A 26,855-nucleotide genomic window follows, 5' to 3' on the forward strand; every position below is an offset into this window, starting at 1 on the left:
TAGAGGAACATAGGGGAGATGTTTCCTTAGAGGACTTTGAGAGGTGGGCAAGGGCTTCCTAAGCAGAGGGATGCCATGAGAAGAATCACTAGAGCAAGAACCTGCAGGGTGTGTTCAATTACAGCAAAGCAATCCAGAGGGGCAGGAGTGTGAGGCTGTTGTTGGAGGTCAATAGATAGCAATTAAATTGAAGTGAAGGGCAGTGGTGGTTACAAAGGCTTCCCCAGATCTGGTGAAGGGCCTAAAATGATCTGATAAGCAATTAGGGCTTGGTCTTGTGGACAAAGGGGAACCACGGAAACTTTTTGAGCAGGAGAGTAGTAGGGTTAGGTCTTGGCACCAAGAAGATGACTCTAGCAGCTTATGCTGGATAGTGAGGAGGATTTGCCAAACTCGGTCACTGCATGGCTATGTCCGGTGTTTGTGGAAGATGAAAGCAGCAGATTTGGGAGGTCATTCTGAACAGCACCCCTGAACAGCCCCCTTTTCTTCACTGAATTGAGTATAATTAATTCACTCATTTCAAAAACTTTGCCCCATATGAACTATGTGGGTCAATGTGCAAGGATGGAGGAATCAGGAGGAATCAGGATGAGCCTTCCCTTGCCCTCCCTTAGCCCTCTCTCCACCCCTCAATCAGAATGTGTTTTGATAAGTGGGGGCTTGGGAGACAGCATAAGGGTGACCGACTGTGCCTCCTCCACCAATTAAATTTTTTAAAAAGCTGCTATGGAAGAAGCGAATATTAGTTTCCTGATTTATAAAGCCAAATGGATTAAGCTCATTCATTGCCCGAGGAAACAAAAAGGAAATCTTCAATACCTCTGTGCACATTGAGAACAGGAACAATACTGGTCTTTAGAAAGCAGAAACCTAATTTGGGGGAATCAATTACCCTCTGTGTCCCTGCCTCTGTGGGCTCTCTCACTGGCTTTCTCTCAATAGAGATTTCCTGGGAGGTAAAATGTGGAGAAGTTGGTCAACCATAGGCACACCCTCCGTTTAGCCTTACAAACAGGAGGCAAAGAACTAGGGTTTGTGGAGTGGGAGTTGGGGGTGCACCTAGATATCAGACATTTGTGGAAGTGGGAGGAGGCAAGCTGTGGCTGGGGAGGGCTTTGGAATAAAACCTGGAGAATGGGGGAGGGGGGCGGATATAGGGATGTGCAGTGAGAGGGCAAGAGAAGGGGATGATGGGAACCTGGAGTTTATAAGTGGGGGGAAGGGGAGCATCCTCCAGTCCGTGATGGGGTGAGGAGGACACTCTCTCAGCCTGGCTCCACAGACCCCAGCTGCCTCCTGATTCGTCTCTTCTGTGGTCTGCACTTGCCCTTGTGGGTTTGAGCCTGCAGTGTGCAATGGCCAGAAAATTAGACAAAATGAAAGGGAATGGGGCGCCGGCCACAGTAGCCACAGAGTCACATTCACAGCCACACACAGAAACGCGTGCACAAGCTCACACATTCCTGTGCTGGGTCTCAGTCACTGGCCCACGGTCCCCAGCCCCAGAGCTGCACTCACCCCGATACACTCACAGTCACACACGGGGAGTCCCACACTCACAAGGACAGAGTCACAGACTCAAAACGGCACCCCACATACTCCCACCCGAAATTGCCCACATTCCGCCTCCCCCAAGTCCAAGCTGAAGCTCCCACGGTGTCTCACCACCCCACACAGCCCTCACTCTGGCATGTGGTCACACACACACACACACACACACACACACACACACACACTGTCCCTCACACGCACACACTCTGGCTGTGCTTTTGTGTTTTGTCAGAATTAATGAGAAAAGTTCCCGTGCCCTGCGGGTAATTAGTGTCCTTGGAGTTAAATAAGCTAATGGCGGGCACCTCTGGCCCAAGCAATTATGTTTGTGTATTGAATAATTGATTCAAAGGGGGGGGGAAGGGCTGCTAATCAGATCTGAACATAATGAATTGATTTAATTAACAGGGGAATCTGAGGGGCCCTGGGAAACGCAGGCTTCTTCACTCGGCTGAGCGAGCGCGGCCCGCGCGGAGAGAAGAGCGCTCGGCGGCGGCGGCTCCGGCGGCTCCGGCCCGGCCCGGGCAGCGGCTGCCGGCTCGGCTCGGCTTGGCCATCGAGGCTGGGCGGACTCGCCCCAGCCCCAGCCCCGCCCCAGCCCCGCCCCGTCCCGCCCCGCCCCCGGGTCTGGCCGGCCCGCCCGCCCGCCTGCCGGAGCTCCTAGCCGGTGGGGCTCAGCTCCGGGCGCCGGTCGATCCGCCCCAGTCCGCGGCCGCGCTCGCCGGGCGCGGAGCCCGCGCGGGGCCGGCGGGAGCAAAGCAGACGGGCGACGGTGGAGTCCGAGCCGCCCGCACCTCCGCGTCCTCGGCCCGGGCCGGGCTGGAGCCGCCGGGGACCATGGTGTTGGACCAAGAGGACGGTAGGTGCCCGGGTACCCGCGGGGCGCAGGGCGAGGGCGGCTGCAGCTTCCCCCGCGCCCGGCCCCGGCCGCCTTTGGCCCGCTCCCCGGAAGCCCCGCGGTGGAGGTGCGCGCGGGTGCTTGTCGGAGTGCCGGGCTCAGCCCGAGGCTCCTCAGCCGGATTAGGAAGTCACACGGGCCAGCCAAGCCCGGCAGCCCTGCACGCTCGGGCAGGGAACTTTCTCACTGGCTCTTGCCGCCTCGCGGGCAAAGGAGCACCTCTCCAATCCGCGCCGTGGGCTTCCCCGCAGTGCCCACTGACCTCAGTCTCTCTGCCTCCCCACTGGGTATCTGCATGTTCCCGCTTCTGCACCCTTGCGGAAAGTCTCCCCCAGGAGGATGCCCAGAAAACCCTGGGGTGGGGGTGCCTTCCAACCAGCACCGTCCTGGGGTCCTTCAGGTCTGGAACTTCATAGCTGCGGGATGGGTGACATGGCTTCACACCTGACCGGGCTGGGGAGGACTCTCACCGATCAGTTACCCCAGCCCAGAGTGTTGGGAGGTGCACTGCCGGTTAGGGCATGTGGATGGGCTGTATATCCAAGATAGCAGAGGCGGATTCACCTTGAAGGAATGAGTTTTTAAGCTTCAGAGCCCTTCCGTTGTAATTTTGTTTAGTAAATCTCCTATTATTTTTCTTAAAGACCCTTTACTTACCCACCCCAACCCTAGTTGCATAAGGAAGCTTGACTCTCAGAAAATCTAACCACCCCTGGGTCCAGCTCACACCCTTCCCATTGTAACTGCCATTCTCTTAGGAGAACTCACAGCTCTTCTGGTCCATGGAGCATCCCCAGTTACTAGGGCTGTTCTCTGGAGCCAGGGAGATGAAGCCCTAAGGCAGGAGGCTGGGAAATTGGGGGTTGGGAGGCAGCTGCCGGTGTGCAGGGAGGGGTCTGGGTGCCTGGCCTTTCACTCTGGCCCCGCTAGTCCCTTGTCCCACCCTGCCACCTCCCAATAGGGTGATTAACTGTCCTGGTTTGCCCAGGACCATCCCTGTTTTATCACTGACAGTCCCGGGTCCTGGAAACCCCTCAGTCCAGAGAACTGGGTCAAACTAGGACATCTGGTCGACAGCCTATATCCACAACCTTCTCTGGGCTGTTGTGCAGGGGTGGGTTGGCCTTCATTGGAGGGACGGGGAGACTTGTTTTCTGGAGTGTAGATTCTGCATGCTGCTGCTAAGTCACTTCAGTCGTGTCTGACTCTGTGCGACCCCATAGCCCACGAGGCTCCCCCGTCCCTGGGATTCTCCAGGCAAGAACGCTGGAGTGGGTTGCCATTTCCTTCTTCAATGCATGAAAGTGAAAAGTGAAAGTGAAGTCGCTCAGTCATGTCCGACTCTTAGCGACCCCATGGACTGTAGCCTTCCAGGCTCCTCCATCCATAGGATTCTCCAGGCAAGACTACTGGAGTGGGGTGCGATTGCCTTCTCCATAGGCCCTCACAAAACCTAACAAGTTATAATGGCAGCTTCCTGGAAGGCCTGTCCTGGGCTTCCAGAAACTGAAAGAGGAAAAGTTTGCCAACTGTCTACTTTGCCACTCTAATTGGTTGCAAATCCCTATGCATGGGCTGCTTTGTGGGAGTAGGAGGCTGGGCAGGGTGGGGCGCCTGAACTTGGCCAGCAGGCATCCTGATGGTACGCAAAGTCTGTAGATTCACTCTGTCCCCTCAGCTGTGGCGGCCCCTGGGAACGGGCCTTTGTCGCTCCAGATACCCCATCTGAGTGTCACCTGTGAGGCCAGCTTGTAACTCCATCTTGGAGCTGGAAGCAGGCCCTCAGGCCAAGGCACATGTGACAAGCCCCACTGAGGAGTTCTGGAATATCTGGTCTGCTGGGCCCCCGGGGCATCAGGTTTTCAGCCCCCTCCCCCACAACCCCAGTGCAGGAATCCTTCATTGGGACTTTACTGCCAGATGCAATGACAAACTGCTAGGACCCGCCCAAAACTTTGTAAAGCAGCCAGGCTCACCCCCTTTCTGCTCACTGTAACCTAGGGGGCTGAGCAACTAGCCTCCCTCTGCTGTCCCCAGAGGCATTTCAACGGCATTTTGGAGCACTCTTGGCAGTATCACAGTCAGAGTACATGCTCATCACCTGTGGAATGTGTCAGATACAGACACCCCCCACCCCACCCCACCCCCGCCCCCCAGCCCCAGGGGATACGAGAATTCCACCTCGGTGTTGTGGGCGTGCCCCTGGACCTGAAGGCAGCTTGGGTGGGAGTGAGCGTGGGCACAGGAGTTACCTCCCTGCCCAACAATTACCCATAAGCTGCGAGGGAGGCTGCTGGAGGAGCAGCCTGCAGGCCCCTTCCTGGGTGGGAGCTCAAGTCACCCAAAGCGTCCAAGGGTTGCTGGGTAGCTCTGTCCATCAGAAGGCCTCTGTGGAGGCCCCTCTCCAGATGAGTGTGGCAGCTCAGTGCTCATCACTGGGGCTGCAGAGGGAACTGCCTGTGGGCAAAGGCAGCTAGCCCTTCACACACAACACCAACCCCCTGCTAACACCCCAGCCTCTTCTACAGCATTGTTCTGTAACCCACGCCTGCCCCAGTCCCTGGGTTGGGCTGCAAGGCCCCTGACTCCCGAAAGAGATGCTGCTAACTGTGTGGGTGCTAATTGGGCACCTTGGGAGCTGAGGAGAGCTGAGGTTGGGACAGAGTCCCAAGCACACACCTGAGAGTGAGAAGGTGGCCCCAGGTAATCTGTTTGGGTTTGTGGATCAGGGCCAGACCCTGAGAGTGAGGAGAAGCAGTCCCGGAGGCCATGAGTAAGGCCACAGCCCTTGTAGAGTGAACACCTCCAGGTAGCAAAGAGGTGTCTACAGAAAGAAGCTCCCCCTTGCCAGGTCCAGTGCTTGCTGTGCTGTCAGGCCCCCAGCTCAGGCTGGGGTGAGGGGCTGGCACTAAATGTGCCGGCGGCGGCAGTGCCAAAGCCTCCCTCAGACCCTCAGGGTACAGTTGAGCTGCAGTGGCAGGGGAGAGATCAAGCTCGCAGTCCTGAGGGATGGTGAGTCTGAGCAAAATGATATATTTAACATCAAATATACTCAAGGACTATTAGGATTAAGTATTCAAGATGAAGGGGAAAGCGAAACTCTCTGAGCTGCGGATGAAGCATCTCATTAGAAGCAGCCTCTCTTCTGTTTTCTCAAAGCTTGACTTTCCTGCCTAGGGTAGAGGAGGATGGGCTGCAGCACCATCCCCTCTCCCCTTCCCCCTCCCATCAGGCACCCCACACTGGGGCCCTCTAGGGCTTAAGGGGCATGACCTGGCCTTCAAATCTCCTTTGTACCCACTGCCTCCCCCCAACCGTTGTCCAGGGTGCCACAGTTTACAAAGCACATTCATATGCATTGTCTCATCTGATCCCCACAGCAAATTTGGAGATAGCAAAGCTGTCTTCTGCTTCACAGACAGGGAAACTGAGGCCCCAGGGAGAGAAAATAACTTGCAAAAGTCCCCTATTGGTAATAGGCAGAGACGAGATGAAGTCGTGATGGCCCTTTGCCCCTCCAAGGACTCCAGCTTCCTTCTCCTTGCCTGGATCTAATCCTTGGAAGTGACTGTGGGGGATGAGCCTCTGGCACATGTGTCTGGAGAAGAGCTGTTAAGATTTCCACCCCATCCTGGAACTCTGTACTGTCAAGAGAGAAAAAAAAGCCCTTGATATTGAAGAGTGGCCTTCCTGGAGAAGGCAGCCTGGACACCAGCCCCAGGGTGCTCAGAGAAAAGCAGGGTTCAGAAGGAGAGGAGATGAACACTGTATCTCTTCCTGCCTCCTGCATTACTAAGCAAGAATCATCAACTCGGTAATAGTAGGAATCTGTTTTCACTGCTGTATCCCCAAGTGCCTTAGAATAGACCTTGGTGCATAATATGTGCTCAATAAATAGTTGTGGAATGAAAGTAATAACCTTCAAGGCCATGCTGTGCTTGCTCAGATAGAAGCTGAGACAGGATCTCATTCTCTGTGAAATCCAGATGCTCTTCGGAAGGGCTGCTGGAGTAAGGGTGGTGATGGAAGACTCAACAGTGGGAAAATCTGTGCCCTGCAGAGGGTTAACTTTGCCAAACAATCCAGGAAGCAACCAGGAACCCCAGAGAGAGGAGGTAGGAAGGTAGGGTACGTGGTCAGAGAAAGAGTGCCCCGTGGGAGGGGGCCAAAATCAAGGCTGAGGGGACTGACAGACAGGAGTGGTCTACCAGACAGTGATTGGGAATGAGGACCCTGGGGCCTGAGCAGAGCCACGCGCCGAGTTGAGGCCTAGAGGCCTCCAGGTGGCGCTGCGGAACCGGGCAGCCGCGCGTCTCCACTCCCCATTAACTTGGGAGGGAGGGGGGCCTCGGGAAATGTGTGCATTTATTCAGTAGCAGGAGTGCAAACCTCATACATTGAGGGAGAAAGGCAGCGGGAGACGGCCGCCGAGATTCCCCCATCTCTTTGAATATAATTTTAGATTGAGATTCAGATTAAATCCGAGGGGAAAACACTTTATGAGGCTGAAAGCTGTGTCGTTGCCAGAGCCAGGGTTATGAGCTATCAAATGCAATTACATTAAGACAGATTATACTGGGCAAATTGAGCCATTTAGAAGGTGAGAATCAAAGAAACGGCTCTGATCCTCTCTTCCCACTTCTCGCTCCCTCTCCCTCTCCCTCTCCAAATTGCAGTTCGTAGTTCCTTGCAATTCTGAGGCACAAAAGTAGGTGAGACTGCTTTTGTATCTGCGAAGTGCTTCACTCCTGAATGTAATTCTAGCTGAGTGCAATCTAGGTTAAGAGCCGGACAAGCGGGTAATTAGAGTCCGCTCGCTGCCCGAGGACCGGCCGCCCCGCCGAAGCGCGCCCGGAATCGGCGCCCTTCTCCCGGCCGAGTCGAGCTGCGGCTGGACACGGAGCGCCCGAGATGATGGTGCTGGACAAGGAGGACGGTAGGTGGCGGGCGGGGGGTCCCAACGCCCCGCGCCCCTGCGCCCCCGCCGCGGCGCGCGGGAACACACACGCCGGGACACGGGCGCGCACACGCCGGGCTGTGCTGGGCTGGCGGTCCCCAGGGGGCTTGGGACTGGGGTGGGGAAGCAAGGGAGCTGTGGGCTGCGCGCCCCCGGGGCCGGGCCAGGCCGAACCGGACCGCGGGCGGGCGAGCTGTGCTCCGGCCGTGTGATGCTCTGCGGGGCCCCGTGGAGGCTCCGGCTGCCCTCGGATCTCGGCGCAGAGGCGGTTCGCGTAGAGCGTTTCGTCTTTGCGGCTGCTCCTCTCACCGCAGCCATCACCCTCGCGCCGCACGCGTAACCGAGAGTCGCAGAGCGCCGAGCAAACCAGTGGCTTCGGGAAATCGGACTCCAGAGCTTGCGGCCGGCTGGCGCGCAGAAAGAAGGTGGCCACCGGGGTGCCTGGCAGGCCAGGGGGAAAGCCGGCCGGACCTTCGGGGACACAGCTGCCCGAAAACTCGTTGAGATAAAGGGACGCCTCCTGTGCTGCCCACTGTCTCCCTGCGGGCTCTTGAGCTCGGAGGCAGGAGTTTGGCCCAGAGGAAGAAAGTGTCCCGCTCCTGGCCAGTAGCACGCGTGCCGGAGCCACCAGGACCTACCCTGATCAAAAGCTTCACTGCGCTTGAGAGGTCAGAACAGCTGGGCCCGTGGTGGCTAGAAGCCACGAGCAGGGGATCTCACACACCCAAAGCCTTCCTGACTGCGACTGTCCCGCAGTAATTGTCCTGCTATGTGCAGGAGAGGTCGGAGAACCCAGCCCCCTTGAGGGTAAAACCAGCGGGTGTCCTGTGACCCAGGGGCAGCCCTCAGGATCGGGAGAGTGGCCCTGCCCTGGCCCTGGCCCAGGCCCTCCTGCCCTGGAGGTGAGGGTTACCTGGTGGGTTAGTGTTGTCGGGAGACATGAATGTAATTGTTAGCATCCAGGCCCCAGCTGCGTTGTGCTGCTGGTGAGGACGTGAGAAGAGGGGTTTCCTGTGAGTCAGCGGGAGTCCTCTTTGAGTGACATCAGCTGACCTCTCCCAGTGAGTATGGAGGTCTGTGCCCTCTGGCCTCCAGGTTGGTGGTGTTCCTGACCTGGTCACTTGGTGGAAATCTGAAGTTAAGTGACTTAAGGTCACACAGGATGTTCGCTTCGCTGCCACTGTGTGCCGATGTCCCTAGCCTCCCTTCCACCCACTGAGACCTCAGGCAGGAAGAGCCGTTTAAAATATCTGGCCCAGGGGTGGCATGTTGGGGAGCTCTGGCTGGTCAGCCCATTTCTGGGCATATGTGTAGAAAGAGAGGGAGGAGGACTAAATGCTCAGGCCAAAAGAATCGGTTTGCCAGGGTTTGACTAGGGTGAGACACCCACTTCCTGTGTGCTGTTCTTTCTTTGTGGGCCCCTCCCCTGGAGCCCCAGGTGGGCCATTAGAGGGCTGGGCTGGTGCAGGTGTGTACAAATTGGAAAGGAGAAGAGGTCTGGGGTGAGGCCAGACAAGGAAGGAGGAGTCCTTGCTTTAGCTCCTTTCTCATCCACTCCCCGTGTTGTCTTGGACCAGTCATGCCCATCTCAAGACCTCACTTTTCCTCTTGGTAAAGTGAGGAGCCAGGGCAGCCAGGTCCTTCCTTGGTGTTTGGAGGTGCTCCCACCATGGGGAGCACGTGAAAACTGGGGTCTGTCTTCAGCCCAGATTGTTTGGCACTGACTCCCTAGGCCCAAGCCAGAAATCCAGAAGACCCAGGCCCTGTACACAGGTGGCCTCAGGCAGGAAGACTGGCTTCCAGCTGACAAGATAACACCGCCACCAGCACCAGCTCTTGTACCCTGTGCAGGCACCCCAGAATGCCTCGGCTCTGTGTACTAAAGGTTTCTAGATGAGCCCTAAATGGAAATGGTTCTCTGGAGGTCATTTCAACCAGTCTCCTGCCTACCCACCCTGGTATATGTGTTTCCCTTAGTGTTCCCCAGACCTGTAGAGAAGAGCTGACTCTGCCCTAAGGTCCCCCAGCCTGCCCAGTCTTAACGATGTGGTGCCCAGTAGTGCTGAGATCACTGAGCTCTGGGACCCCTCACAGCACAAGGAAGAAGACTGGCTTAAGTCCTGAGGAGTCATTTGATTTGTGTCCTGAGCATGTCTTTCAAAAGCAGCCTTTTTGCTCATAAATCCACCCTCCATTCCCTGTTGGAGTCTAGCATCTCCTGGTTCCAAGAAATCTTGAAGGTGGTACCTTCAGCTAGGTGGAGGAAGAAAGGCTCTAGACCCATTCACATCCTCACCGCCCCCCCCCACCCCAAACCTTCCTCACACTTAATGCTCTCCCAGCAGGTGGCCGTCTGGGCTGGGTGGCAGCAGTGGTACCCAGGGCCCCGAGGAGTGTGTTCCTCCCGGCTGTGGACTGCACCCTTTGTCTGGCTGCAGCGGGGAACTCGGGCTCCTATTAACCACCCCCAACGCCTTTTCTCCACCTGACAGCATCTTGTGGGAAGAGGCCCAGGCTCCTCTGGTTGAAGTCAGGTCTGCCAGCTGCCGAGGACCAAAGCTCTTGCTCTGCTGGGCTGCAGGGCTTTCATGTTGCACTTCTGAAAGATAATAAAATATCAATCGCTTTGCTGTAGCAACGGGTTTAAGAGACTTTCTGAAGTATTGAATCGTCAGAAAAAAATTTTTTTTTTTTTTTTGCTTTTAAGCACAGTGCATTATTAATAAAGTAATCCATTAGGTCGAGCAGTGAAGGGCCACCACAGAGAGGAAAGATCTGTTTTGCAAACGGTTAAACTTCGGGTTTCAAGATTAATTGCTTTCATTTGGATGCTTGCTCTTGGCCTAGCCAGCTCCACTTTACTGGAACTCAGGGTCCTGCCTTTCTACATGCCGTGGGGCCTGCCTGTCAGCAAAGGGAGCCCAGCTCCAACTTTCCTGGAGAAACCACCCTTCTCCCCCTGGCACCTGTGCTTGGACTGGCACCAGGCAGTGGGCTTTCAGGGGAGGTTTGTGGTCCAAAGGGAGCTATAGCCCTGAACCCTGAAGAGTCAGATTTGCTCTCAGCCTGTTGGAGAAATGGCCCTAGAGCAGGAGCAGGCAGCAGAGGGTCCAGGCAGCCCCAGAAACAGGGAGAGCCTCAGGTTGTGAAGGAATGGGCAGGAGAGCATGCTGAAGTCACCCCCAAGTGCCCCACGTGTGTGCTGCAGAAGGGCAGGTCTGGGTGTAAGCTGCCTCTGCATAAGCCCGGCAGGAGGGCCGGGGCGACTACAGGAAACAGGCAGCCAGTGGAACTAAATGCCAGACTTAATTCCTAGGGCATTTTTAATAAGTTAAAAAGACCTAAGGAGATTGGAGCTGGCCTGAGGAGGACCAGACAGTGCATCTTCAATTGTTAATGACCACTGTGAGCACGACCTCCACAGCAGACTAGGTTGATCCATGGGGGCAAGCTCTCAGCTACACTTGGCTACTGACCAGCAGGACCTCCTAGAATATCCCGTCATGCTCTGGACCACAGAGGGTCCTAGGGGCCTCTCCCAACAGAGTGTGGCCAGGACCTCCCTGGTCCTGGAGGAAAGGCAGGGAGGGAGTGGGCCCTGATGCTGTTTCGTAGTGCAAACCCCAACCCATGGGCAGGAGGGTGGAGCCCACTGGACACTGCTCTCTGCTGAGGGCTGGTAGAGGCCTTGTGAGGCTGGCACGGTAGAGAGCAGGCCTGGCACTCGCCATGTGCCTGGAAGAGAAGGGTCTCCAGTTGCACCCACCAGTCTGGCCTGGGCTTCAGCCATTTACTCATGCAGGGGAATGAAGCATCACAAAATCTGAGCATGTACAGCTATGTCCCCTTCCTTCCCAAAGTCAGCGAGGCAGGGAGCCCATAAGGATGGCTTTCCCCAACCCCCTCCCAGAGCCCAGGGTAAAAAGCAGGTGCTTCTGTCTGTTCCCTGCTCTTCCATTCATCTGCCCATGCGGAGAGCTCGGGACGGGGGGGGACAGGGTGGGGGGACAGGGAAACAACATAAATTGGTCTGTCGTCCGGAATCCATGTCTCGCTAATGTACCCAGATTAACTCAACTGTAAATTGTCTCCTTGGATGGCAGTGTCTTGCTAAAAGTTTCCCATATGATTCATGATTTGGATTGCTTTTAACGGCTATTGGCTAAGCAAGCCGGTGACTGTACAAGGTGATGCAATTGGCATTAGCGAGGGAGGCACGGGAGCGTGTAATGCAGTCAATACTGCATTAACTACTGATGCCCAATTACAGGGAGTGGGAGAGAGCCTTTCAGGAGCATTAGGACTGGGGGAAGCTGAGATCACTGGCCGCTGCTTGCCTAAAAGCTTCACCCTTTGCGTGCCGGGGCTCGGCCCTGGCCTGGCCACTCACTTGGCCTCTGTGGCCGTAGGAACTGCCTCTCTCTCTCTTTCATGTCCCACAACGATGCTTTTAGCACATGGAAATGTGCATTTTCCTAGAGCCGGGGCCTGCTTCTCATCCCTCCTGAGAATTGATTTCCCACCTAGCTCCAAGTCCCAGAATCAGATGGGGTGGCTGCCCCACCTGCTTCCATTTAAGGAACTGCTTAGAAAGCCCCATCTGAGAGTAGGACCGAGAGGAGGTCTATTTTGGTCTCTCCCCCTTGGAACAGATGGATGGTTGCCAGTGAGCATTGGCGGCCGACCCTCTATGATCGGAAGAGACGTGAGGTTTAGCCTCAGCACAGCTGGACTGCTGGCACAGGCAAGGCTGCTGAAGCTGGAGAGTGGTCCTGGCTGGGCCTTCTCTGAACAGAAGACAGAGCTGGTTGGCTGATGAAAGTGACCCAAGCCAGCATGGGGTCCTCAGCCAATGTAGGCCCCCTCCAGAGCTACATCCCACAAAGGGCAGAGCTGTCCCCGTGTAGCCAGGAGGCCAAAACTGTTGTTCAGGTCCAATTCCAGGGGCCAGAGGACCTCCCAGGAACCCCTGATCAGGCACATTATGAAGTTTGGAAGCAGCTAGGGATGAAGGTAGAAAAAAGGACCTGATACCCAGTGTGGCAGGTACTATGGGACTGGCTGCCACATCTACTATTGTGCTGAGCTACGTAGGCCCAATATGTCCACTGTAGTTCTGTGTTCTGTGCCAACCCAGCGTTGAGGTGGTTTTGCCTCTATACTTTCTCATCTCTATGGTGAGAACAACCACATCTAACTGGCAGGATTGTTATCAGAATTCACTCAGATAATGTACACATACATACATAATAAACCAGGAAGCTTCGTGCATTGTGCAGTAACAGTGCTATCTGCAAAACCACAGGCTGATCTGAAATAGTCCTGTGCCCAGATCCGTGCTTTGTTTGCTGCCCGGCACTGGGCCCTCATCCTCCCTTTTCTCTAGTTTATCCATCATGGCCATCCCTCACCACTGTCCGGGAGGCAGGGCAAACTCACTACTCATCACTGTTCAGGTCCTTACAGTCAGGTAGCACCATGGGAAGAAGCCTCCAAAATCACTCTTTGTAAGCCCTTCCATTTATAGTGGCAGAGTTGAGACTTAAAGTTGCCCAGAATTACGTAGGGAGTTAAAGCCCAGAGCTTTAGCGTCTTTCTGTGTTCCATCCTGGCTTCCATGCCTCTGCCTGTACCCAAAGTGTGACAAGCCTGGATGGTAGAAATCTCTGATAAGGAGGAATATGAGCCTAACCAAGACCATGTGTCTGGGCATCCTACTCATGGCCCCACTGACAGCCAGGACATGTGTTCTCAGATGTAGGTAGGTCCTCCTGGTAGGTGCTGATGGGCGCTAACCTGACCTGGGCCTTCATGGGCTGGAGAAACCCCAGAGGTACATGTGGCCTATAGCCCATGCTGCCTGCCTGCTCTGCCTGGAGCTGAAGGACACCAAGGCACACACGACATCCTCCCAGCCTTGGCTGAACTTTCTGTGATGCTGCTGGCCTGAGTTTTCCTGGTAGGTCTGTACTCTAGATAGGGCTACACCAGTGGAGTCACCTTGTGCTGACTTGCAAAAGCTGATTTTGCACATCCCTTCCAACTCTGAGTTCAGTGACATCACATTGGTAACTTGATACAAGCCATAGTGGAAATATTAACACCACAGAAATTGGCAAACACTGGAAATCAAGGTTTCTTTTTTCCTGGAGAATCAGTTGTGAGATATTTATCAACACACCACTGGACTACATTCATCTGGGACTCTGGACCTAACTCTTCCACCACCATTCTCCCATCCCATCTACCACCTTTCTTTTGGTACCAGAGGACCCAGCCTTTGCCACCCTGACATTCTAGCAGATACCTGCTGCCACACTAGGCTGGGCAGGACTGATATGTCCACTCTGGTTTTATCTCCCATGCCGTTCTGGCATTTCCCTCTGTACCCTTACTCATGCTGTCCCCCTTGCCTGATGCATCCTCTCTACCCTTTGGTTGGCCTTGAGGGAGCCTACAGGCAGCCTAGGCTTCTTACAGACCATTCCAGGTCCTGTTCAGAGTCACATCCACCCAACTAGCTACAAGCTCATCTCTCATTGGTTGGAAGATGTTTATTTTGTGTTCTGGCTGAGGCAGGAGCCAATTGTGGCTGACCTAACAGGAGTGGAGGGCAGGGGGGAGGGGGGCTGGCTCAGGTGCAGGGACAGATGCCTCAGAGTGCAGGCCTACCGGGTCAGATTGGATCCCCAACTCCACCTGCCACCCCTTCCTAAGTGGGCTTTCTTGAGTGGCCTACTGCTTCAGGTGCAGCCTGAAGTCAGGAGACCCAGCTGACTGCTGGGTGACTTCAGGCAACTTCTGGGCCTCAGTTTTCACATGTCTACAGTGGGGGCAACACTTAAACTGGCACCTCATGTCCATGTACACACTTGGTACTCCTGGAAGCCTAGTGTCCATGTGAAGTGAGAGTGCTCTCTACACAGATGCAGGATGATCTCTCTGGCTTTGGCCTCTTAGTCTTTACACGGCAGCTCTTGTTTCACTGAGCCCTTAATTAAAAGCAAGCATTGTACTGTGCATGTGTATCAGTTAGTTATTGCTGCATAACCGACCACTCCAAAACTCAGAGGCTCAAAACAACAAGCATCTATTTAGCTTTTGAATCTGTGTGTCAGTAATGAAGGTTAGGCTTGGCTAAGGGGTTTTTTGGGCCTTGGCTGGACTCGCTCATGCCTGGGGGATGGCTGATCAGCTGGATGCTGGGGATAACAAGACTATGTCCCTCATCATCCAGCAGACTTTTCTAGATGGTTCCCAGGCTGGAGGCAGGTCCAGAATGAATGTGCACAAGGCTTCTTGAGGCCTCGGCTTGGCTCTGGGATATTGTCACGTTATATTCTGTTGGCCAAAATAAATCACAAGGCCAGCCCCAATTCAAGAGATGGGAGAACAGTTCTATCCTTGAAGGAAGGAGGTGAAAAGTCACATTGCAAAGGGTGTGAATATGGGGAGGGGTAGAGACTTAGAGCCACGTACAGGTTGCACAACTCACAAGCCCAGAGCTGGCTGTGAGCCCAGGCCATCCGCACTCCCTCTCTGTGCTCTGCTGGCTCCCAGCTCCCTGTTGCAGCTGGCAGGCTTGAGGATGGGAGAGGACACTTGTGACCCTGAGTAGGATCAGGAATGGTCTGTAACAGGGCTGCAGGGGAAGCTCATGGGAGAGGGTGACTTGGGGTTGGGGGTGTGGGAGGCTTCCTGTGGGGGCCATTGTTGGGAGCTGACATCAGAGCCTGGCCGGTTCCTCCATGGGGAAGACTGGCGGGGACCACAGTGAGGTCAGGCCCCACTGCCTTCTCTGGCTTTTCGTCTGTCCTGCAAAGCTACCCATCAGTTGGAAGGGGCGTGAAGTTCCATGGTTCCCAGAGTGGACTGAAACCTGGGCATCCATGCAGATGCAGCCAGGCGGGAATCAATTCATTGGTTAGCCCCTCGCCTCAAAACAGGGCAGTAAGTGGGCTGGTGAGAGGCCCGTGTACATTCATAAACCAGCTGATTGAAAAGCAATATTTCAGATAAATACAAGCCAGCGATCTATCAGTGGTTGTAATAAAACCCAGGCTTCAGGCTGTGATTTTATTTTGAAATAATAAGAATTGCTTGATTCTTTTTACTTGAGTTACCATGGTAATTCCAGCGTGGAGCAGTGTTATATTGATTTAGAAAGTGGACAGTAATATTTCTTTTGTGTTATTCTGTTTCTAGGCCTTGATTTCTAATTTCCACTTGGAGATTACTTTTATAAATTTCTTAAGTCCTTCCACTTTTTTTCCTCTCACAGTATAATTTTCCTCTCATACGCCGCTATGTTCTGAGCTTATTGGTTTGCTCTTATTTTAAATTAAACTTGCTGGTTTCAAATATTGAAATGACATCTTTGTCTGTGTCTGTACTTTGGTTTAGCAAAATATTACAGTCTGACGCTTTCTGCTTAATAATTTAAGGGAGGCATTCTGTCGGCCCTCACTGGGTGCTGATAACTTATGACTCAACCAACGCAGACCTTAAACTCCTGACATTTTAATATTGTGTGGCGGGAGCAGCCGCCCCTCTGCTTGGAATCTCAGTGGAGAAAAATCCATGTGGTACCCCAGAAGGGAGTTTTAATAATTCACCTTTGCTGGTTGGCACAATGACTTGATAGAGACGGGGAGGGAGGCTGGTTCTTTTTGGATAAGTGGGAGCAGCCCTGGTCTGGGCTCTGATGGCCCCCACGGGCACCCACTCCATCCAGATTTTCCTGTCCCCTGAATCTTTAAAAACCCCAATTCCTGATCCCTTGGTGATAGACTGTACAGCCTGGATTGTGGGGGGCTGCCTATGGATTGTGGGGGGCTGCCTCATGAATGCTTGAACTCTCCGTTTCTTAATTTTCCAAGTGAAACTAGCTTGGGCTTAGTCAGACAGACTGAGTTCAAATCCCACTTTGGTCACTAGGTAATTCTAGATAGTAAACTGAATAGTAATTCTAACTGCTGAAACGGGTATGATCATGACCATCTTCACACAGCTCTTGATGGTCTTAAAGGTGATTGATGTGGTTTCTCTCACATTCCTAGGGTTTTGGGAGGAGCAGGGGAGAAAGTGGATGTGGGTGTGCTTTGAAAAGTTTACTCCGCTCCAGATGTGCCTGGGTTCAGAGCTCCGGCAGGAGTGTTCTTTGGAGAGGACCCGGGGCAATGACTCCACAGGGAAGTGGGTCAGCCCCACCCACTTTCCTGGTCTGCCCAGCAGAGAACAGGGAATCTGCTACAGCAGGCTAGAGAGTGTTCTGTCCTCCGACCTCTCCATACTACACAGCCAGAACCGGGCTCCAGGAGGCTCACAACAACAGGGGTTGTAGGGCTGAGATCTGTACACAGGCCCCCTCTCTCTGGCCTGAGGAAAGGTTCTTCCTGTCCTGTGTGTATCCACCAGTGTGGTGGTATATTAGTTATCTCTTGCTGTGTAACAAATTATTTCACAATTTAGCAGCTTAAAAAAGAACCCACTTTTTAATCTCACAGTGTCTGTAGGTCAGGAGTTCAGGTACTCAGCTAGGTCTTCTGTTCAGGGTCTGTCATAATAATCAAGGCACTGGCTGGGACTGTGGTCTCATCTGAAGATTCATCTGGGGGAATGAGCTTTCAAGCTCACTCATGTGGTGATTGGTGCTGCTGCTGCTAAGTCGCTTCGGTCATGTCCGAGTCTGTGCGACCCCATAGATAGCATCCCACCAGGCTCCCCCGTCCATGGGATTTTCCAGGCAAGAATCCTGGAGTGGGGTGCCATTGCCTTCTCCTTATGTGGCTGTTGGTGGGATTCAATTCCTTGTGGGCTGCTGGACTGAGGGCCTCCATTCTCCACTGAAGGATAGCCAAAGGCTGCCTTCAGTTCCATGCCTCATGGGTTTCTCCACTAGAGCAGCTTGCTTCCTTGAAGCCACCAAGGGAGAATGTCTGCTAGCAAGCAGGAAGTCACAGTCTTTTATAAAATGTGACACATCTAATCACAGATGTGACATTCCATCACTTTTGCTGTATTTTCTTCCTTGGGAGCAAGTCTCTAGGTCTAGCTCATACTCAAGGAAGTGGGTAGGGGGTGGGGTGGCACAGGGTGCAAAGGATCATTGCATGCCTGTGTGCTCAGTTGCTTCAGTCTGTCCAACGCTTTTTGACCCCAGAGACACCAAGCCCCTCTGTCTGTGGGATTCTCCAGTCAAAAATACTGGAGTGGGTTGTCCTCCAGGGGATCTTCCCAACCCAGAATCGAACCTACATCTCCTGAGACTTCTGCACTGGCAGGTGGATTCTTTACCCACTGAGTTACCTGGGAAGCCAGAGGACCACTGGGACAATCTTAAGAAGCTTCCTATTGCTTGTGAGAGGTCAGCCTCCGGAATAGCATCTCAGGCCCCAGGTGTCCAACAGCTTAGCTGCCCCCAGAGAGAGTGACTCACCTCTTTCCCCAGGAGGCCGAGCGCCTCTATTCCCTGCATCACCTCGTACCAGGAAGGACACAGATGTCCCAGCACCTTTCATTTCATCTTCACAGCACCTCCAGGAGGCTGGAGCTCAGCATTAGTCCCATTTTGCAGAGGAGAGGGTTATGCCCAGAGAGGGCAGGCTTGCAAAGCACTTGTCTGTTACTCCAGGGCCTCTCTTCTCTCGGAGGGCCTCAGCCCCTTGCCTGCTCTGCTCAGGTGGAGCTGGCATCTTTGAGGTGGCCTGGGCAGAAGCCACCTCAGCAGTTTCTCACCTGTGAACAGGGCTGAAGGAGACTCTCCTGTGGGCTGGGGCAAGGATGGAGACCAAAACTCATGCCTCCTCCACCTGGCTCTGCCACCAACTCACAGGATGTCCCTGGGCAGGCTTCTTCTCCTCTCTGAGGTTATGTTTTCCCACTTATGTTTCCAGGGTTGCTGGCTGCTTGATGCCCAGCTATACCATGCATGGAGACGTGACCACTGGTGGGAAGCAGTTGGGGTGAGGCCAAGACCAGGAGAGAGACACCACCCCATTGATGTTGCTGTGTCTTTCTTTCATCTCCCAGGGTCAGGAGAAGTAGAGATCCCAGGTGAAAGCATCTGTGGCCTCCAACCCTCCACACTTGGTAAGGTGGATGATCCCATCCCTGGCTCTTCCCAGGCAGAGCTCAACTAGGAGACAAAGGGGACTCTTGGAATAGGCCTAAAGCCTGGAGGCCAGTGAGCCTGTCCCAGCTTCAAGACCTGAGAGGACCCAGGTCAATTATGTCCTTTTATCAGTGGTTGGGGGGTGGGGGTATAAATGCACCAAGAAGCATCCATTAATAATTCTTTGCTGATGCTGAGATACTCAGCTGATACTTTCTGAGTTGAAAAGTCTGGGGCCCAGCAGAGGCTGCCTGCAACCTGGGATGGGACATCAGGGCTAAACCTCATCTCTTTGCCTGTTGACCAGAGGCAATCTCTTGTAGGCAGCCGTTCTCATGCCAGCCAGAGGCTGCTCCCCAGCTTCCAGGCATCCCGGAAGGGCTTAGGGCTCCCAAGGAGCAGAGGACAGTGGGCGGGGCTAACTTGGGCACAGGTCCCCGATTAGTACTCAGCCCAAGTACAGAGTATGATGTTTTGACCTGCCTCTTTGCCCCTTAGGCTGTTTTCACACTACTCTTTGATCCTCAGAATGCTTTATCAGATCAGTGCTAAAATATGCCTTTTACACAAGAGTAACATCTCATTAGTATTATTGAAAATGTAAAGAAAAAAATAATCCAGGAAAAAACCTAAATTGGTTGAAATAATTAACAAAAAGCAAAACTGGCAAGAGTTAAGACTGCACCTGGCAAAATACGTTATTGACTAAAAATTGACAGAAGAACCAAATCTTCCTGATAGAATTTAGACCTGCCAAAGTTGGCTCAGGAAATAGTTCCTGGTATAAATAATTACTACAAAAAAAAATATCCTCGGCAACAATGAAAGCTCTAGTTTGAAAGATTTCATTTGAGCACCAAACTGATCATGAGCCACATAGTAACTTAAAAATCTAAGAATAATTTACCCCAATGAGAATAATTCCAATATAATAAAATGGAGGAGAAAGAAATTGTTTAACACTAATGAATAGAAAACTGATCAAGGCATCAAACTGATTTAATGAAGCTCATTAAGAACTACTTTCTTAATGAAATATCATCAAGATACAATGCTTATTAACATATAGCTGTTAGGAGCTAGCCCCTAGTAGTAGATGTTTAGTAAATATTTGTTGCATGACCTGTGGATGAATGAGTTAACAGGTAAAGGAAGGCAGGAGAGGAATAGACAGAATGAAGAATTCCTCTATCCCAGAGAGAGGGCAGATTTTCATTTTATTAAGATCATTTGGGCTACTCTGGAATGTTTTCCAAAACCACCAAGCAATTCTCCAGTTCTCAGTGGTCACCTACTGGATGTCTTACAAATTTAACTCAATTCTGACATCTATCCTCCCAGAGGTGACGTCAGAACCCACAGGTCCAGGGCTCACTCCCACAGGACTGCCTTCACTTCAGAAGCCAGTCTCAAGTCTAGGTGTCACCTGTACTTCAGATCAACACGCTAATCATCAGGGTTCCCCACACCCCCTCCTCAGGTGAGATCGTCTCCTGGAATGGCTCACAAAGCTCAGGAAAGCATTTCCTGTCATTTACCAGTTTGCTCTAAGGATATGATAAAGGATACAGATGAGCAGGTGGATGAAGAAGCACACAGGGTGAGGTCTGTAGGGTCCCGAGCATAGCAGCTTCCATCCTGTGGAGTTGGTATGCATCACCCTCCTAATATGTGGACATGTTCACCAACCCAGAGCTCATCGAATCTTGTTCAGGACTCTGAATAGAGCTTCATCACTAGCCACCTCCCAGCCTTTCCTGGAGGTCAGTGGGTGAGGCAGAAAGTTCTGACCATCTAATCATAAGGTCTTTCTGGTGACCAGCCCCAGCCTGAGGCTATCTAGGGCCCCCACCCTAAGTCACCTCATTAGTATAAACTCAGAGGGACTCACTAGGGACTCCTTATGAATAACAAAAGATACTCCTATTACCCAGGACATTCCAAGGTGTAGGGGAGTTCAGTGCCAGGAACCTGAGACAAAGACAAAGATATGTTACTGTTTTATCTACTCAATCCGTTCAGTTCAGTCACTCAGTCGCGCCTGACTCTGCGACCCCATGGACTGCAGCACCTCAGGCTTCCCTGTCCATCACCAACTCCCAGAGCCTGCTCAAACTCATGTCCATTGAGTTGGTGATGCCATCCAACCATCTCATCCTCTGTTGTCCCCTTCTCCTGCCTTCAGTCTTTCCCAGCAACAGGATCTTTTCCAATAAGTCTGTTCTTCACATCAGGTAGCCCAAAGTATTGGAGCTTCAGCTTCAGCATCAGTCCTTCCAATGAATATTCAGGACTGATTTCCTTTAGGATTGACTGATTTGATCTCCTTGCAGTCCAAGGGACTCTCAAGAGTTCTCCAACACCACAGTTCAAAAGCATCAATTCTTTGGTGCTCAGCCTTTTTTATGTTCCAACTTTCACATCCATACATGACTGCTGGAAAAACCATAGCTTTGACTAGATGGACGTTTGTCAGCAAACTAATGTCTCTGCTTTTTAATATGCTGTCTAGGTTGGTCATAGCTTTTCTTCCAAGGAGCAAATGTCTTTTAATTTCATGGCTGCACTTATTATCTGCAGTGATTTTTCAGCCCAAGAAAATAAAGTCTGTCACTGTTTCCGTTGTTTCCCCATCTATTTGTCATGAAGTGATGGGACCGAATGCCGTGATCTTAGTTTTTTGAATGTTGAGTTTTAAGCCAGCTTTTTCACTCTCCTCTTTCACTTTCATCAGGAGGCTCTTTAGTTCCTCTTCACTTCCTGCCATAAGGGTGGTGTCATCTGCATATGTGAGGTTATTGATATTTCTCCCAGCAATCCTGATTCCAGCTTGTGGTTCATCCAGCCTGGCATTTCTCATGATGTACTCTGTATATAAGTTAAATAAACAGGGTGGCAATATACAGCCTTGACGTGCTCCTTTCCCAATTTGGAGGATAATTGGAGGGGATAAACCTAGGGGCAGAAAAAGACCAGGCATGACGTAGGAGGGAAGTGTTCTTTGTTTTGAGTTTTATAGGATGACCACTCCCTACCCCCTCCAGCCTCAGACTGCCCTCTGCTCCTTCCTGCAGTTCCCTTCCTTCCAAGAGTCATTCTGGGCCTGTGGGTGGGTGGGGTGAAGACGGGGGCTAGATGGTCAGACTGGAGGCAGTTGAAGTCCTGGAAAGAAATGGTGGAGGGCGTGGCTAGAACTGTGGCCTTGGAAATGTGAGGGCTCCTCTGAAGTCTCCTGGTGGTCAAGATCTTGCCTAGAGCATTTCTACTACCAGTAGCAAGGCTTGAGTTTCCAGAGTTGAGCCCCAGGGAAGGCAGACAGAGTCCTCAACTGCAAGCCTGTCCTTATCCACTTTTGTCCCGGAGGTTCCTGCTGACCCTGCCCAGCTTTGGCCTGAGGCTCCCTGCACATGTGCTCTCTTCTGTGGCTGCCCCAGGATTGGACCAAGCTTCTGGCTTTCCAGCCTTCAAAGGAGTGAGCTGAAGCTCTTGGCCTGAGGCAGGCGGGAGCACACCAGGGCGGGGGAGCAGCAAGTCCAGCCCAACCAGCTATCCACTTCCCAACTCCCAGAATCTCATTTGATCGGTCTGTAAAGTGTTTCCTGGCCTTCATAGCTCTGGGCCTGTTTCCTCTCTCAGACTGGCTTCCATGAAAGCTCCTGCACTTCCCTGGTGATCTAGTGCTTAAGAATTCGCCTGCTAATGCAGGGGACACGGGTTCAATCACTGGTTCAGGAAGATCCCACATGCCGTAGGGCAGCTCAGCCCGTGCTTCGCAGGTCCTGAGCCTGGGCTTCCTAGAGCCTGTGCTCCGCAACGAGAGATGCCTGTGCATCACAACTAGAGCGTAGCCCTCTACTTGCCGCAACTAGAGAAAACCCAAGTGCAGCAGTGAAGTGCAGCCAAAAATAAAATAAAATTTTTTTTAAAAACTCCTGATTCTGGGAAAGAGCCAAGTCCCTCTACCCTTATCCATGTCTAATACAGCCCACCTCCTGATTATGTGAGAGTATGACTGGCCTGAGAAGATCAGAACCTGTGTCTGAGGGCACTTCCATGGTGAGCCGAGTGTAAGGCCCTGTCTCTGCAGTGAGCTGTTCCTCAGGGCCTCTGTGCAGCACCGCTCCTGCCTGGCCTAGGGAGCCACCCAGACCATTCCACCCTGGCTGCACTCTTCCCATGGCCCACATTCCAGATGCCCTGCCTTCCCTTCCAGGGTAAAGGCTTCAGATCCCCTTCCCCAAGAAGAGAGAAACCCCAAGAGCATCAGTCCAGGCCCCGGATTCAGGGGTAGCTAGGTGCGCCCTGCCACAGTGGGCCTGGCTCCCTCTGCTGACCACATGCTTCATCTTCTTGCTTCACCTTCTCAGACCAGCCACAAGGGGTGCTGCCCTGGCCTGGGCACTGTACTCTCTCCCTCCAGCAGTTTTCATTTGACCCCAAGGCAGCCTAGTCGCCTTCCTTCCTGACCTTTGTGGCCTGGATCTGAGCTGGTACACCCCGCCTAGGGGAGACTCTCAGGCCCTGAGAGAGGGTAGCACTCCTTTCTGAACCTTGGCTGGGAACCTGGAGGACCTCACTCCCATCCTAGTCATAGTGCCCATGCTATCACTTGTACCTGATGTAGGACAAGCTCAGGGTCTGGAAAAGGGACCCCCCCCTCCATGAGTATGTTGTTTGTAGGTGGGATGATAGCCTCAGAGGATGGAGAAATTTCAACAGAGAGCTCTAGGGAGATAAAACACAAGTGTAGGCGTGGACGCACTCAGGGAGTCAGAGGAGAGTGGTACACCAGGATGGTCTGAGCTGCCTAGGGAGTGGGGCTGGAAAGAGAGGGCAGAATCAGATTTCTGGATGGGAGTACTGAAGAGGGAGCTGGTAGGGGTGGGGAGGGTGATCTGAAGCCCTTCCCTGTGGAGTAGCTGTTATGAGACAGGGTGATCACAGCCGAGGGCTGGCTGGACCCCTCTCCTGACCCCAGCATTTACTTTTTATGAACTGTTTTCTCTTGTTTTGAAAGGAATATTTGTTTTGTTGTTTGTTTTGCTTTCCTTTATAACAGCTTTACTGAGAATAATTTGAATGCCACAAAATTAACCTTTTAAAAATGTGCATTTCAGTGTATTTAGAGTGATGCAGCCATCACCATTATCTAATTCAAGAACATTTCATCACCCGAAAAAGAAACTCCATATCCGTTAGCAGCCACTCCCCATTCCCCTCCTCTCTGGCAACCACTGATTTACTTTCTGTCTCTATGGATTTGCCTATTCTGGATATTTCATACAAATGGAATCAGACAAGTGGTGGCCTTTGTGGCTGACTTCTTTCCTATCATAATGTTTCCAAGATTCATCCATGTTGTTGCATGTCTCAATACTTCATTTCTTTTCATTGCCAAATAATATTCCATTATCTGTATATATCACATTTTATTTATCCATACATCAGTTGATGGGCATTTGAATTGTTTTTACTTTTTAGCTATTGTGGATTATGCTACCATGAACATTCATATACAAGTTTTTGTGTGGACATATGTTTTCATTTTTCTTGGGTATATATTTAGGAGTAGAATTGCTGAGTCATATGGTAATTCTATGTTTAGGGATATTTGTTTTTGACTTTAAATAAATAGTATAAGAATGTTAAGAAGATAAACCATCCTTGGCTGTCTGAGCTTTGGGAAAGGAGGTTGCCTGTAGCCTGGTCCCCTGGGCAGTCCTTTTCACCTGCTGGCTTCAGTTTTCTGATCAGTGAAGTGGGATTTCTTATGGATCTTTGCTCACTTCAAGAGCTGTTGTTAGTAATTACTACTTACATAGCGTGTCCAGGATTGCAAAACACTCCTCCTGCTTTAGCTGCTTTGCTCCTTTGGCCCTGCAATTTGGGCATTATTACTTGACTTCTGTTGATGGGAATGCTGAAGCTCAGAGAGGCTGAAGGACTTGACTGAGTTTACATTGTGGATTCATGGCAGAACCTGAACTTGAACCTAGACTCATCAGGGTCCAGGTCCTCGGCCTGAACTCCTATCTTGCCTGTGTCTCTGGGCACAGCAGGGTGTTATGTGAGGGAGATCCCTGTCTGAGCAGCCACCACGTTCCTGTCCCCATCCTGCGTGCTGGAAAGTCAGGCCACGGACGTGGCAAGACGTGGGCTCTAAGGCAAAATGCTACACTAGGGTTTGTTAAGAGCCCACTTTTCAGCTGTGTGACTTTGGATCAATTGCTCCACCTCTCTAAGCCTCAATTTCCCCATCCACCAAACTGAAGCAGTGATTACTGCTCAGAGCACTGGGAGGAGAATGTGGTAAGAAGTATAGGAAATGCCAAGCACACTGTGAGGCAGGTGCTACAACACCTGAGTGGGGCTTGGGGAGGGTGCGGAGTGCTGTGGGACCTTTGAGGAGAAATGGGTGGATTCTGGGCTGTTCAGAGCCGGTGTTGGGGAGGAGACATCCCTTGGGCTGGCCAGGAAGCTGAGAGGAGGTGCGCTCTCCCAGTGTTCTCCAGCCTGGGGCTGCCAGAAAGCAGGAGGGGTTTCCAGGGGTCTCACCCAAACCTCTCATCTCCAGGAGAGCTTGCAGACAGGCCCTGCTGCACCTCAGCCCTCACCCCCAGCCTCGCCCATGATGCCTGAGACGGGGGCTTGCATGACTGCCTTAGTTAGCCTGAATGGTAATAAAACACTTTAAATTTATTGTGACATTTGGATTTAATTAAAAAGTACACACTTAGGGAAGTAGAACATAATGGGGAGAGAGGCAGGGTGGCTTTTCCCCTCCTTTCTTCCCCAAACTAATTAGCGTTGTATTTTAAATTGTTTATGTGCCGCTAATCATTGTAATAAATCATTTATACTGAAAAAGACACAGTCGGCTGTGCCCGCCGCGCGGGTTCCGCTCGCCAGGCTCTATCACGAACAAATTGATCTGGAAGTGAATTTATTAACCACTGGGGAAGAAATCATTAGTGCTTTCTCTAAACATTCCCCAGGTACGCTTTATTGCCGCAGTTTATGCTGTAACTAAAAGGAGCATTACCCAGGCCCATGTTGTAATTTCCTCGCAGAGCCGGCAGCCCACTCCCAAGACAAGGGGTGGGAGGGGTTGGGGCATTCCTGCCTCCTCGCTTGCAAGTGGTCTGGTGACCCCAGCCCTTCTGCAGGGCTGCTCATTCCAGAAGGGGGCTGCCCTCCTGGTGCCTCTCAGTGGAAGAGGCTCACAGTTGCTCATGTTTATGTTACTTTCAGTGTGGCTTCCAGTTGAGGGCTTAGCCTCAGGTTTGGAGGGGCAGGGCGGTGAGTCACTGAGGTCAGACAGGCTTGTCATGGACCAGCTTCCCCATCCAGAGATGGAAGGCATCAGTCGTGGCCTGATCGTCTGCTTGGAGGAACAAATATGCCTGAGCAGGGCCCCAGGCAGAGCAGGGGCTGCTAGGAGCCTACTCTGCCTGCAAGTATCCCCAAGGCTCTCCTCCTGCGGGCCCAGGGGCCTCCTCCCAAGTTTGGCTGGAGCAGTCTGTCCTGCTTGGCTTCCAGCTGAGGCCCGCTGCCCCGTGAGTCCCATCCCCTTCCAGTGCAGGGCCAGGATGGTGCTCAGCACGCCCCACCCAGCCTGACGGGTGGCAGGCAGGGTTGACTGTCAGCTCTCTGGCTGCAGACCCCATGCCTCAGTGCAGCCTGCGGCCACCCTGGCCTTCCCAGCAGTCCAGCTACCTAGTCATGCTTTCTCTCCCTTTGCACTGGGAGGCTTCAGACGACTCTCACTTCCCAGGGCCTGCACACCCAGGCCCGCACAGCAGGCTTCCTCCCACCAGGTTTCTGGAAGGGAAATTCACTTCTGAACCAACACCTTCTGCCTGGTAACCCATGGCTGGTCTGAGTTACAAATGTCTGAGATACAAATTCCTGCCTGTCTGACTCACTGCTCGTGTTGTTAGCAGCTTCCTCCACTGGGGCCCCACAAGCCTCCTCAGCCAGGTTAGGGGTTTGTGGGGATCTGGCTCATGTGGGCCTTGCCTTCAGTTCTTTTCACCGAGGTCTGCAAAGGAGGGAGGAGCAGCCCCCCAGGCCTCAACAGGAGGCCCCAGGATTGCACCTCAGGCAGGCACCCCAGGGGCCGTACTGGGGCTACTGGCACCTAAGAGGCTTCTCCCACTTCTGAGGTCTCTCTCCCAGCCTCCTCACCCTCCCCTCCCTCACCCAGCCCGGGGGCTAGCAGATGGGCCCTGGCTTTTCCAAGAAGCAAGCAGGACCCAGCAGCTGGCTAGGCCAAGCCTGCCTGGAGGGTCCCCTCGTGGCATCTAGAGAACACATTTAAAAGTTTGAATTCA

General features: G+C 52.7%; 1 protein-coding gene across 1 annotated transcript in view; it reads left to right on the plus strand.

The window, feature by feature from the left end:
* Positions 1-2,214: 2,214 nt before the first annotated feature.
* LMO1 (LIM domain only 1) overlaps positions 2,215-26,855 on the plus strand; it is a 40,789-nt gene continuing 16,148 nt past the window's right edge. The window contains exon 1 of the mRNA XM_040258434.1: positions 2,215-2,413. Within this exon, the coding sequence (XP_040114368.1) occupies positions 2,392-2,413 (22 nt within the window). The 5' untranslated portion in view covers positions 2,215-2,391. The remainder of the gene's footprint in view (positions 2,414-26,855) is intronic.

The sequence above is a fragment of the Oryx dammah genome, unplaced genomic scaffold, assembly GCF_014754425.2.
Source record: "Oryx dammah isolate SB20612 unplaced genomic scaffold, SCBI_Odam_1.1 HiC_scaffold_17, whole genome shotgun sequence".
NCBI classification, from domain to species: domain Eukaryota; kingdom Metazoa; phylum Chordata; class Mammalia; order Artiodactyla; family Bovidae; genus Oryx; species Oryx dammah.